We start from the raw sequence: 14,177 nt of genomic DNA on the forward strand, positions 1-14,177 counted from the left end.
CACTTTTGTCACCCAACTCGGCAAAGATATAATAATAATTTAACTAGGACACAGCAGGTACCAGTGTTGGCCGAAACGTTAATGCAATTGAAAATGTTGGCCATTAACCATTATAAATTGAACCTTAAACCGTAACGGACGATTACAGTTTACCGTTCAATTTATAGTGGTTAATGGCCAAATTTTCAATTGCATTAACGTTTCGGCCAACACTGGCAGGTAGACACTTTACATTGTCGTGAATAAATATTATTTTAACAGTTTGGACAATGCCCTTCCACGTTGATAAGGGTTGGACCACTATAAATCATAGTACAGTCCGCGGCCCTTTGTGGATGTCAGATAAACCTGTTTTGTATAACTTTGGTTTGCTGTTCAACGACTTTAGGTATTACCCATAGTCGAGTATTGAAAAATTGTGCGAAATGAATCGCATCACTTGTTTCATGACAGGCAGACAGCATGAGGGTTCCGTTTCATCCTTTTGAGGTACGAAAACTCAAGTCTCAATTTAATTGCATCTTACGGCCAAATTAAGCAGAGTTAATAAGTGTAATAAATAACTAACAAAATATTACACTTCCTTCATAATCGGTTTAAAAATATTTAAAAACTAGCTTTTGCCCGCGACTTCAGACACACTTTGGCATTTATCCTATTAGTATGGATATAGTATGGATGGCCGTTATACAAATACAAGTGTCTATTTGCTTTAGGTCATTAACGGTCGATCGAACATAAACAATAAATTGGATCGTTATGGGCGATTATTGATTGCCTTTTACTGACCCAAAGTCATTATTACGTGTTTAATAGACGCCTGGAAGAAGCAAGTAGTTGATAATGATTCAATCATTTTAACTAATTACCAAACAACTGAATTGATTCAAGTATGGAAACTATTGATTAGGTAGGAAATCAATTGGCATGATAACGTTATCAGGGTTACTCAGTATAAACAGCATTTTTTTACCTGGATCCTATATAACAATGGCGTTCGCATTGTTGAACTTATATCAGCTAATAGTAAACTTACTTTAACTACTTGTTATAACATCAAACATATTTCAAACAAAGTTCTCATATAAAATTGGACTGAATAAACGAACGAAAACTATCCGCAAACTCTAAACACTCTCTCTACTCGTTGTTGTCTATTCAAGAACTTATTCTTACCGGTGTTTTTTTTTTCTTTACAGATGGAAGCTGTCTGGAGCAATCAACGGGACTAATGAAGCAATCCGCAGCCGGGATATTGGACTAGCAGCCTCTCGATCCGCTTCCAAACGCAATAAAACAACACACCCTTGCCATTTCAAACCAAACGTCAAGCGCAAGCGAAATTAACCTTTATCGCACAAACAAAAAGAAAACAAAATCGCAACCACGTCTCCCGATGGCTATGCTCGGAGCGGAGCTAAACAGAGCGACATGTCAATTAACACTCGTTTCAACCCGTAATCAAATCCGCCACAAACGTAAAATACTTCACGACTTCCTTACTTGACTCAGCCAAGATTATTTCCAATTGAAAGCGGAATAATAAAGCCGATAAATCAAAACCAATGTATGGTAAAGTCAAGAAAGCAATCGTCCTCCGAGCCAGGGACTCGTATGGCGACTCAAAGACGTAACTCCCATGGTCCACTGCCTAGCTTTATTGCTTTACCTTCGTGTCTTTTCATACTAGCGTCTTTAGTGCCGGCAGGCGTGGCATTCGCCGCGGTAGACTTCAACGACTCTGCTCTCAACGCAGACTTAAACATCATTAGCCCGAACTCCACTTTTAATTGGACGCTTTTCGATGACAATTCAACTGTAACCAAAACTCTTCAAGACAACATCAAGCACACGAAGTATTCCACGCCAGTCACGATTCTTATGGTCTCTATTTTTATGATAGTCATCTTTGGCACGATCGTCGGCAACATTCTAGTTTGCGTTGCGGTTTGTTTGGTGAGGAAACTTCGAAGACCGAGCAATTACTTGATAGTATCGCTGGCGGTGAGCGACTTGTGCGTGGCTATAATGGTCATGCCTGTCGCGATGGTTTACGATATACTCGGCACATGGCCGTTCGGTCCAGTCGTTTGCGACTTCTGGGTATCCAGTGATGTACTATCCTGCGCAGCGAGTATTCTCAACCTATGTATGATATCCGTAGACCGGTATTATGCAATAACGAAACCTCTAGAATACGGTGTAAAACGAACACCAAGAAGAATGCTGTTCTGTGTTTTTATAGTCTGGATGGGAGCTGCGTTCATATCGCTCCCGCCCGTTTTAATACTTGGCAATGAGAAGACTGATACATCATGCTCTGTGTCACAGAACCAGGGATACCAGATATATGCGACGTTTGGTTCCTTTTATTTGCCATTGTCCGTGATGGTGGTCGTCTACTACAAGATATTTAGTGCGGCGAGGAAAATCGTAAAAGACGAGAAGCGCGCTCAGTCGCATCTGGAGTCGCATTGCTATCTAGAAATCAATGTGAAGAATGGTGGCGCCGCTGAAGCGAAGTTGTTGGGTAGTCAGCCAGTCCCTCCGGCGGCCAGAGGTTCGACGGCCAGCACAAACACTACAGTGAGTATATTTGCTATGCATAAACGAACTCATGACCTAGTTATGACGCGCCGGTCGAAGATTGATTGATGTCCAATCAAATTATAATAGGTAAGCGATGAAAACAACATTAACGCTGATTGTAGAAAAAGGCGGACATAATTTCATACGAAAAGCTTTTTAGGTGATTATACCAAGAACAGGTTTACTCGTGATAAACTTTTTTTGGAAATAATAATACATATAATGTTTTTGCGCCATAATTTAATCTAATTTGACTAATATTTACCTACTTGGATAGAGTAAGCTTCCTAAATATAACACTGCTTAATTTACTTGTAATAATTTTAAGTCTGTCAAAGTAATTACCTCTTCCCCAAAGTTAATTAATCGTAGGGTTCCAAAATTACCTTAAGAAATTATAAAATTAATTACCTAAAATATAAATCATTGGTTACTTTCTTTTGTTACAGTGTAGCGTAGACAAAACAGAAAGCAGCATAGGGCGGTGTTTTAGCGGGCAACGCAAGTCCAATGAATCCCAGTGTCCTATGCTTCAGCACCCTAAAACTCCAACGAGGCCTATTCACACCATCAACAGATCGAGTCAGATGGTTCACACACCTGAAATAAAGCTACCAATCAGGGACAACAGGCGAAGGCCATCTTTAGAGAATAAGTCAGCTTCGAACCGGATTCGCTCTTCGCTATCGACGTTTGCTCAAAAGAGTCATATAGCTAAAGACCTATTGCATTCATCTCAGTCGCCGCATCAAAAGAAATTACGGTTCCAACTGGCTAAGGAGCGGAAAGCGTCCACAACTCTCGGAATAATTATGTCAGCATTTGTTATTTGCTGGCTGCCTTTCTTTGTGCTAGCTCTTATAAGACCTTTTGTCGAGGAAGGCACAATACCCGACGCGGTGAGCGGACTCTTCTTATGGCTAGGTTATATAAACAGTTTGCTTAATCCTATAATTTACGCGACGCTGAACCGTGATTTTAGGAAACCGTTCCAAGAGATTCTGTTTTTCCGGTGTTCGAACTTGAATCACATGATGAGGGAGGAGTTTTATCATAGTCAGTACGGGGACCCTGACCATTATTGCGTGAACACTACGAAGGTGCAGAACTACGATGAAGGAGTGGAGATCGTGTCGACAGCCGACCGCGAGGACACGCGAGCGTCGGAAAGCTTTCTATGATTGTCAATGCCCGAGGTCGATACAACAGACCTAGATACTGTGATCTAATTAAGACTTTTATGATTATAAACTAAGCCTAAAAATAAGACAAGGTCTAACGTTTTGTTATTTTGTTTTAAGACGGAAATGTCTTACAGAGATATCAATCTTAATTTAAACGCAAATTGGAAGATTTAAGGGCTTGTTTGGAAAATATATTATTCAAATATAAATTAAATATCGATCCAGAGGCCGTGAGTTCAAGTCTCACCCAAGACAGTAATTTTTCCACTTCTAAATTTATTCTAAGCTTAATAGCATCGGTCGCAGACGTTTCTGCTTGTAAAAAAAATTAAAATATAAATTATGTTTAAATCTACCTACATTAAACCTTGTGTTATGTTATTATTTCTGTAGTTAAGCAGTTAAAAACTTTACAGCTTCTAAAATATAAAACAAATATAATATTTCAATTTTCCTTTATATTTTATCTCTAATATATTATGTGTTTTTTGATTTATAAGTTCTTCATATAGTATTATTTATTCGTAACTTACTAGTCGTTACTGTTTGTTAATGTGATTTTCTAATAGTAATAAAATATTATGTAAATTGTATTATTATTATTGAATAAGAAACTGTGTTGGTACGTAAGCTTTTCATAATTTATGGTGTTTCTGATTGACCAAAGATATTTAAAGTAAAACGATGTGTTTTAAAGTTATTGTTGATTTTGGGGTAATCATTTGTAAATAAAATTGGGTGGTATTTAACTTATTTACATTTTAAATTAGTAGCCAAAAGTATTTTAATCCATGTGATAGTAGATATAGAAAGCTCTATTATATCTTTAAAATAAATGTACCTATGTATTGTTGTAAATATGTGTTTCATTATTTAAGATATATGTAGAATATTATTGTTTTGTGTGTAAAATAAATATTATTTAATTTAACACGAGATATTGTTTAACTCGTCTGCAATGCTTTATATAGAGTTTTAAAAAAAACTTGAGGAACTTGTAAATTAAAATTGTAATTTTTACGCTTTCCGGGGCCCATTTCTCGACCAGTATTACACTAATATTATAATATTATAATATTAGTGTAATACTGTAATATTTATGTTGTCATAAAAACCCACAATTTGTTGTTCAAAAAAGCTATACTAACGATATACAATTGTATAACAGCATATTGTTAAAAAAAAATCTCATGAAATTTTTTGACAAGATTTTTTCTTACCTTAAAGACTACCTATAGTTTTTTAAATATTATAATATTAGTGTAATACTATAATATTTATGTTGTCATAAAAACCCACAATTTGTTGTTCAAAAAAACTATGGGTAGTCTTTAAGGTAAGAAAAAATCTTGTCAAAAAAATTCATGAGATTCTTTTTTAACAATATGCTGTTATACAGTTGTATATCGTTCCATGAAGTATATCTTATTAACAGACACAATTTCTGTGTAGTAATAAAATGAGTTGTTAGATAATTGTTTGTTAGATAGGAGAATTTTAAATTGTAACCATAGAATGGACATCCTAAATAATTATGTATTAAGAAATTGGTACTGCCAGTATAGTAAAATGCCATTTTTATATACAAAAAAAAGATTAGTCATTCGTTCTAAAGGTTGTTTAATTATCATTTATGTATTTACTTATTTTATTTAACAACCATCTAAACACGTAATTACTCCACTATGTGTTTAAAAATATAAATATAATAATCTTCGTTATAGTTTTTAGTTCGACCAAAGCCTTTTCACCTATAAGTGTATCGCCGGCTGAGAATACGTTTGTGCCAAATCCATTTTTGAGCAAAATCGTTTTTTAATGATTTCTAAAATAACAAAAAATATGCTATAATTGACACTAATCGGTTTTTGAAAAAACATATTTTTCAAAAATGTTGTGCCATATGCTCATTTTACTATAGGATAATTACACTCTGTTAACAGAAAATTATCACAAAAATGTGACATATCCAAAATTTTTGTGTCATATCATACATTGTACGTTTAACATTTACTCATCAAAAACGGATATGGCAATAATAAAAGTGCTTTTATTTCATGACTACCACTGTATTCACAATATTTGTTTAGTACTATAAATAGTAAACATATGTGCCTAAACGATAAATAAGTTCAATATTTCCTAAATGTAAAACTTTTCGAGAAGTTATTTTTTTGCTTCTTTTCGCTCTCCTGTAAACCAATGTAAATGGCGTATGGCACAAACGTATTCTCACCCAGCGATATAGTTTATATGCGCTTATTTTAAGTTCTATAATTATTAATAATTTGTGAGATTTTGAATTCAAAGATGTAAAACATAAATATTGTACATATTATTGTTAAAAATAAATTATATAGTTTTACGTAATAAGATTCATAGCACACAGGGACACTCGTAAGTTAAGTAAAAATAATAACAAAAATTGTTGTACTCAGCAAAATCGTAATATAAAGTACATTATTTAACCATATCATTACATAAACAAATCTTTTCGTAACTTTTTAACTAACGTGTGTCCTTGATTGTTAATAGGTATGTATAAATTAAATTATATATAGTAGATGAATATATAATTCGCAGATACCGTGTGGGGAAACTACGCTTGGAAAAATAATAAGTCGACAGTTCGTTCATTCGATTGATGTAATCATTGACTAATAGTGGATTTTATTTTATGTAGTTCCTTTCTTCTTGAGGCCATAAAAGTATACCATGTGTACGCAGCTTTATAACTTCTACATTTACGCGCGACCAATCAAAACGCCCGATTTTACGAACACACATAAACGGTGCAATGTAACTATGTGACAAATTTATAAAGGTGCGTAAAGATGATCTCATTTATAATGGTCCTTATAGATAAGTGTGCGTGTATTACACAACACTTCATATTAATGTAACTTTCTTTTCCATGTTTAAGATATTAATAAGGAAAATATATCCAATGATGTTCTTCACTTGTAAGAAATCAAAATGCCATGTTTTGCCATTAAATTGTTGTTACATAGAATAATGTTTCAACTTAATGTAGGACCTACCGTCAGCTGCAGATAAAAGGTACCAAACCTGCATAGAAGTTTGTATGTAAGGGTGATACTTTTTCTTCGCAGCTGACTGTAAAATTCGCCATTCATATTGTGAGATTTTATCCCTACCTGTGGGTACATTTTAGTGTAAATAATTGGTTATTTATTTTCTATGCGTTACTACCCACCATTTTAATTTATATTCGTTACCAACAGTAAAACCTACGCAATATTTATGTAATAAGTGACTCTACATCTTGGTATCTTTACGCAAAATTTGTGAACTTTGTAGTGGAGAGACGAAACTCTAAACTTTTGGCTAACTGTATTTTTCTTATGTAGGGTCCTAAAAGCGACGAAATAAAGATAGATTTCAAAATCTATTTTGGCTTTATTTGTCTCTAAACTTTCAGCCATTACTATTACCAAAGAGTTATTGGTTGTGGGAGAGGTATAAAGGCTAAGTGTAAGGCCTGAGTGGACGCTCGAGTTGGGCGTGCAGCGGGGCGGGACGTGCGGCGTGCATGTTAAACAATTGCGAACGTATAGGAGCGGCCTTAGTGCACGCTGCTCAAATTACTCCTGACCCCGACGCCACGCTGCACGCCCCGCCGAACGCTCCGCTTCGAGCGTCTACTCAGGACTTACACTAAGAGTAAGGCCTGAGTGGACGCTCGAGTTGGGCGTGCAGCGGGGCGGGGCGTGTGGCGTGTATGTTAAACAAATGCAAACGTATAGGAGCGGCCTTAGTACACGCTACTCAAATTACTTGTGAGCCCGACGCCACGCTGCAAGCCCCGCCGAACGCTCTGCTTCGAGTGTCCACTCAGGCCTTAGTGTAAGAAAAATTCGTGCCTTGACAGTTTAAATAGATGGCACTGTACTGCACCTTGGCCGCTCCGATATATGTGATGGCGACTGTACCTGAACAAAACTTTGTTATTAAGAAAAATGTAGCGTATATAGATCATTATGAAAAAGCTGAAAATAAATGTAGGTTTATTTAATAGTAAATATATGCTAGGAACTATGTAGGTAACATTTCACGCTAACGCTATGTGCCAGCCGTTAAGAGCCTGTTAACGATTTTAGAACCAAAATGTAAAATAGATAGATTTAGTCGTTGAAATTGTACACCTTTTGTTACGTAATATCTAAATAACAAGTATTATTTTCTATTAGCACGTCTTCTCATCTTGCCTTTTAATAATGAGGTCCCAAGCGTGCGTCACCGTCAATATATGACGAGAAGGGACAGTTTTTAAAAAGCGGCCAAGTGCGAGTCGGTCTCTCCCATGAAGGGTTCCGTATTTAGGGGATTTATGACGTATTAAAAAAAACTACTTACTAGATCTCGTTCAAACCAATTTTCGGTGGAAGTTTGCATGGTAATGTACATTATATATATTTTTTAATTTTATCATTTTCTTATTTTAGAAGTTGGGGGGGGGACACATTTTACCACTTTGGAAGTATCTCTCGCGCAAAGTATTCGGTTTAGAAAAAAATGATATTAGAAATCTCAATATCATTTTTGAAGACCTATCCATAGATACCCCACAGGCCCACACGTATGGGTTTGATGAATTTTTTTTTTTGTGTTTTAGTTCTAAGTATGGGGAACCCCCAAAATTTTTTGTTTTTTTTTTCTATTTTTGTATGAAAATCTTAATGCGGTTCACAGAATCCATCTACTTACCAAGTTTCAACAGTATAGTTCTTATAGTTTCGGAAAAAAGTGGCTGTGACGTACGGACGGACAGACCGACAGACAGACAGACATGAAGAATCCATAAGGGTTCCGTTTTTTGCCATTTAGCTACGGAACCCTAAAAATGATGTATAAGAACAGTTTCAGGAACTGTTGTAGATTGTTCAAGTATCAAATTTACGTTGAAATTAAGTCGATTTTCACGAAAAATTGTCACTTGTTTTTAAGTAATTTCTGGGATAAAATTGATTTCGTCTAACTTTCATTTACTCTTGTTCAATATCATATAACAAAAATATAGTCTATTAAAGGTGGAGTACAGGATATGTGTAATACAAAATTACCATTTTTAGCAGTCCAAACTTTATGTAATTTACAAATGGGGCCTATTTTAGATTTAAGCTAGTTTTTAATTACTTTTAGTAATACCACTGTATATATCTTATTTACAAATAAGATCGACAAAATCAATGCTTTACGCGCGTTTACCTAAACGTCCACCAGAAAAAAAAACCTTACTAATTTAGTGAATCTGTTTTCAAAAAAATGATCTGTAAAAGTGCAAGACAAGACGATGGCTAATAGATACCAGTAATTTTTATTTCCATTACTTCACAAAAGGTGTACAATTTCATCGACTAAATCTATCAATTTTACATTTTTGCGACTAAAATCGATACCGGCCTCTTAATTCACGGTTCCTAGTACGTTTTGTGTAAAAGGATATCGCGTGGGCGCTAATGATTTTGAGCCACGCTTTCATCGCACCGTTTATCGTTGTCACTGGCATTGACCTTAGTCTAAAATTAGAGCAAACGGCCGATCACGTGATACCGGTGATTAAAAATACTAACAGTTAATTGAATATCCATTAATAACATACAGATAATAGGTATATACATGTTTTCTTCGGTAACTATTGCGTGCATATTATATTATTATGATAAAAGATACAAAAAGATAAAAGATGGTTTATTCAAGTAGGCATATTACAATGCGCTTATGAACGTCAAATAAAGCTACACCGGCTCCAACCCTACACCTCTGCCTCGAGAAGATTTAAATCCCCCCTCAATTGGAGGAGGGTATCCCAATATGGGACCGGCAACAAACTCGGGGGGATACACCTTTTCAAAATCATCATCTTCCTCGCGTTTTTCCCGGCATTTTGCCACGGCTCATGGGAACCTGAAGTCCGCTTGGCAACTAATCCCAGTAATTGGCGTGGGCACTAGTTTTTACAAAAGCGACTGCCATCTGACCTTCCAACCCAGAGGGTAAACTAGGCCCGTATTGGGATTAGCCCGGTTTCCTCACGATGTTTTCCTTCACCGAAAAGCGACTGGTAAATATCAAATGATATTTCGTACATAAGTTCCGAAAAACTCATTGGTACGAGCCGGGGTTCGAACCCGCGACCTCCGGATTGCAAGTCGCACGCTCTTACCGCTAGGCAGTGTTGGCCGAAACGTTAATGCATTTGAAAATGTTGGCCATTAACCATTATAAATTGAACCTTAAACCGTAACGGACGATTACAGTTTACGGTTCAATTTATAATGGTTAATGGCCAACATTTTCAATTGCATTAACGTTTCGGCCAACACTGCCGCTAGGCCACCAGCGCTTCTAAACATTAACCTTTTCAAAATATTATTTGTAATGTGTAATGAATGATCAACTATTAATATTACTATCAATTTCCAAACTATTAAATTGCGCCCAGTACCAGCAAAGAGTCCAAGTAAACGGAATTTTTAGAGGTTTAAACGGGCTATACACACTAGGGTTCGCCTGCGCAGTTTTGCCTGTACAGTTCAACTCATTCAAAGCTGGTTAGGAAACTGCGCAGTCGAATGTCACATACGCAACGTTTTACCTGTGCAAAACATTACATACTTATACCATTTAAGTAAGAAGTGTCAAGCCAACCAGGCAAGGAACCTCGACTTAGACTCAACCGACAATAAGGTAACTAAAAATGCTAAATCACCCTTCTTACTACTGCAATAGTCGTCAACACTCAAGTGGGCACATTAAACCCCCCCGTTATTAAACCCCGGTTGTATTATCGAATATTAGATTATATTTATAACTTTCATCTGGACAGCAACAGAATTTAAGGATCCCACTGATTACCAGTCCGCCGGACGATATCGGCCTGTCAGTTAGAACAAAAAATTGACAGCTCCGAACAACTGACAGGATACCGTCTGGCGGACTGGTAATCAGTGGGCCCCTTTAGGTACGCATTACGCATTACATTAATTGGTATCTCACCTTTGTGCAATACAGAGCCTTTAAGTTTATACCAATTAGTTGCCAAACCACAAACCATTTCCCTTAACATAAGTCGTAAGCACTTCAAACGTGTAAACAATAATACACCTTATGTCACAATGCTGTAAGTACACATTTCTGTAACATATTTCGAGTCTAAGGACGTTTCTGGATATACGATGGGACAGCTTTAGGCGATAGTTTGAGTGTTGATGACGTAAACTTTAGTGGAAGTGGCAACTTGGGGCGACTTCCGGGGTCTAAGTGGAGATATATGATACTTGTTTACCGTGGTTTTACCAAGGAAAATAACGCACTTTCTACGTGACGTGACGTAATAACCTCACATTGCCATAGGAAGGTCAAGCGGACAACTTCAATATTCTACTATGCTAGAAGAGCACATTTCTGGGCAAAGGGCTCTTGAATTGCCTGTTTTTGGGTCTTTATAGTGTACATTCCGAATGTTTCTAATGTTTCCAGTCCGTCTTTTTAACCAATTTCAAAAGGGTGTTCTTAATAGTTTTTCGTTGCAATTGTTGTTTTTCTGTATGTTAACCAATTTCTCAAAGAAGACTCAGCCGATTTTTTTTGAAACAGCATACTTTAAAGTTGGTGGTTGCACTGGTTGCCATAATCTGATTAGAGAAAACTTTTTTAATGTCATAAACCATCTATATAGTGATTACATTTTTATAGTATTTATAGTAACTGCTGATGAAGACCATAAAAATGATGGCTTTATTTATTGGAGTATTATACTTGTGGTTTAAGTTTAGACGAACACTGTCTGAGCATTTGATCAGGTAAATTTATAAATTACTTTTAAATACTTATTTTGCCTTTCTGTGGACCTTGAAAATTTCATTATGATTATGACCAGGCCTTGAATAACAGAGTATTCTAGAGATGTTGAAGTTTGCAGGAATAAAATTGTTTAGAAACTGACTGATGAGTGTGTTCGTAGATATTTCATTTTTCTTGAATCTATATTTTATTCAAGAGAAATTTAATACTGACCAAGTTACAGCCGATGGATTTGAATCTTTACACAGGTCACTTCCCTTTTGTGGCATAGAAAGATTTAGGTACTTACCTACATAGAAGTTCCCTACTTAGTTTTTTGCAATTAGCTGCATAGTAGCAGGTTTAACTAATAAATATATCTGTTTTAATTTGGTTTATGTACCTACCAACTTAGTGTCAGTATGACACCACATATTTACGTTCTTACCACATATTTCCGGAAATCACGAAGGCAAACTTTTACGAAGATATAATTAAGATTCCATAGTATCTGTCCATTTTTTTTGCTTTTCCAAAAAATTACCAAACTGTGTGATATTATATACTACTAACTATCCAAAAATCCAAAATTTATTTATTTATCTACTTAAGTAAAATTAGACATAAAACCGGAGAATATTTTTTTACAAAGTTATAATTTTACAAGAGGTTACACAATAAAACGACCCTTTTCAAATCAACTGACAGTTATAGTGCTACAAAAGAGGAAAGTTTTAATATAGTTAATGTACTCTCCTGTCAAACTTGTATGAATCATGGCGCCCAAACGTGGAAGACATACCGTCCCTACTTGGCGCCCAAAAATGGTAGGTTAAGGGCGAAAGACAAAGCGGCTGCATAATCGAAAAGAACCTCTTAACATTAACATTCAGCTATAATGCCACTACAAAACAAATGACGCAATGTCTCAGTATAGTTAATTACCTCTTAATCCTCTTATGCCAAACTTGTATGAAACATGGCGCCCAAACGTGGAACTGCACCAATAAAGTTTAATGTTACTTTGTTACCGTCACTTTCAAAGTAAGTAGGCGTTTTATTGAGTTATCGTTTCTCAGAAAAGAATAACGTAATGTTTCAGAATAGATAATGACCTCTTGTGACATGCTTGTATAAATCATGGCGCCCAAACGTGGAACTGCACCAATAAAGTTTAATCTAACTTCTTTACCGTCACTTTCAAAGTTTTAAAACATTTTTGGATCACACTGATTTAAACTTTCACGACTTTTACACATTATTAAATTATACAACGGGACTTAATCGCGTATCTAAGTTTTAAGATTTACCTCCGACGTTTCGAGGACGGCGTTGTCCCCGTGGTCTCGGAGAAGACTGGCTTAAGTTGACATCAGCATCGTCTAACCGCGCGAGTTTTTCGAACTACCCGCACTTGGTCTTGTTTATCCGCTTGAACGTTTTGCGCACTAGGGATGTCACTCTGTCGACACACAACACTAACGATATTCGATTTATCGACTGTCGATATTCGTTTACGCTTACATTTACTAATGACTGGATTCCATGTGGATGAGATCTTGAAACCCTCGTCCCGATTGAAATTACTATGTTTTTTGATTTCAATGGCTTCCCGTACTTTCCTGCTGTAGAAATGACGATCCGTGGACAGGATTTTAGGGTTATGCAGCTCAATCCAGTGGTTTGGTCCTGACTCCAGTAAATGCTCAGCCACGGCAGACTTGTTCACCTGACGATTTTTGACAGCTGCAATATGTTCCTTAACTCTTTCTGCTATTGTGCGCTTTGTTTCTCCGATATAGGAACTACCACAACTGCAATCAATTTTGTAAACGCCAGGTGACTGATACGGAATAACGTCCTTCGGTGACCTTAGGCTCCCTGCTACTTTGAATAAAGGAGTGTACACCGTCTTTATAGAGTACTTTCCAAGTACCGTGCCAACTTTATCGGTTACCCCTTTTACATACGGCAAAAATGCCGGTTGTCTGGAGACATCAGGACGTTTTCCTCTTGACTTCCGTCTGGGTTGCCACTTTTTTACCTTGTACCCGTTCCTCCTTAGTACCTCCTGAATATGCGACATCTCGCTCTTTAAATATTCAGGGTCACAAAGATTTTGTGCTCTGTTAACTAACGAGCTAACAACTGATTGTAAGTGACGGGGATGGTGGTGAGAAAGGGCGTTCAAATACCTGTCAGTGTGTGTAGGTTTCCTATAAACTGTGTGAGTTAGGGTTCCGTCCACTCGACCAATCACTTTCACGTCCAGAAACGGCAAACTGCGCTGTGACTCTAATTCATATGTAAATTTCGTTACGTTTCTTGCTATTGCAATTTTTTATGACATTGTTTAGTGGTACTAAACTTTAAGTTTAGTACCACTTCCGTTAGTTTAGGTAAAGACGTCAGTGATCACCCTTTTTAATTCACTTAATGTTAAATTAAAAATACATTACATTTTATCGTATAATTACGATGTAAATGACGACGACGATGATGGTTTCTGGAGGAATATTCTCATGTATGTATAGTATAAGTAAAAATAGATCCATGTAAATAGTACTCTAAGCGAAGCGCTGGTGGCCTAGCGGTAAG

The 14,177-nt window shown here is 36.4% G+C and overlaps 1 protein-coding gene across 1 annotated transcript; it reads left to right on the forward strand.

The window, feature by feature from the left end:
• Positions 1 to 1,147: 1,147 nt before the first annotated feature.
• On the forward strand, positions 1,148 to 3,896 carry LOC134657630 (5-hydroxytryptamine receptor 1-like). The gene is made up of 2 exons (XM_063513195.1): positions 1,148 to 2,586; positions 3,039 to 3,896. Exons 1-2 carry the CDS (start codon positions 1,570 to 1,572, stop codon positions 3,768 to 3,770), a joined length of 1,749 nt encoding a protein of 582 aa, XP_063369265.1. The 5' UTR covers positions 1,148 to 1,569; the 3' UTR covers positions 3,771 to 3,896.
• The last annotated feature ends 10,281 nt before the right edge of the window (positions 3,897 to 14,177 follow it).

Source organism: Cydia amplana, chromosome 20, assembly GCF_948474715.1.
Source record: "Cydia amplana chromosome 20, ilCydAmpl1.1, whole genome shotgun sequence".
NCBI classification, from domain to species: domain Eukaryota; kingdom Metazoa; phylum Arthropoda; class Insecta; order Lepidoptera; family Tortricidae; genus Cydia; species Cydia amplana.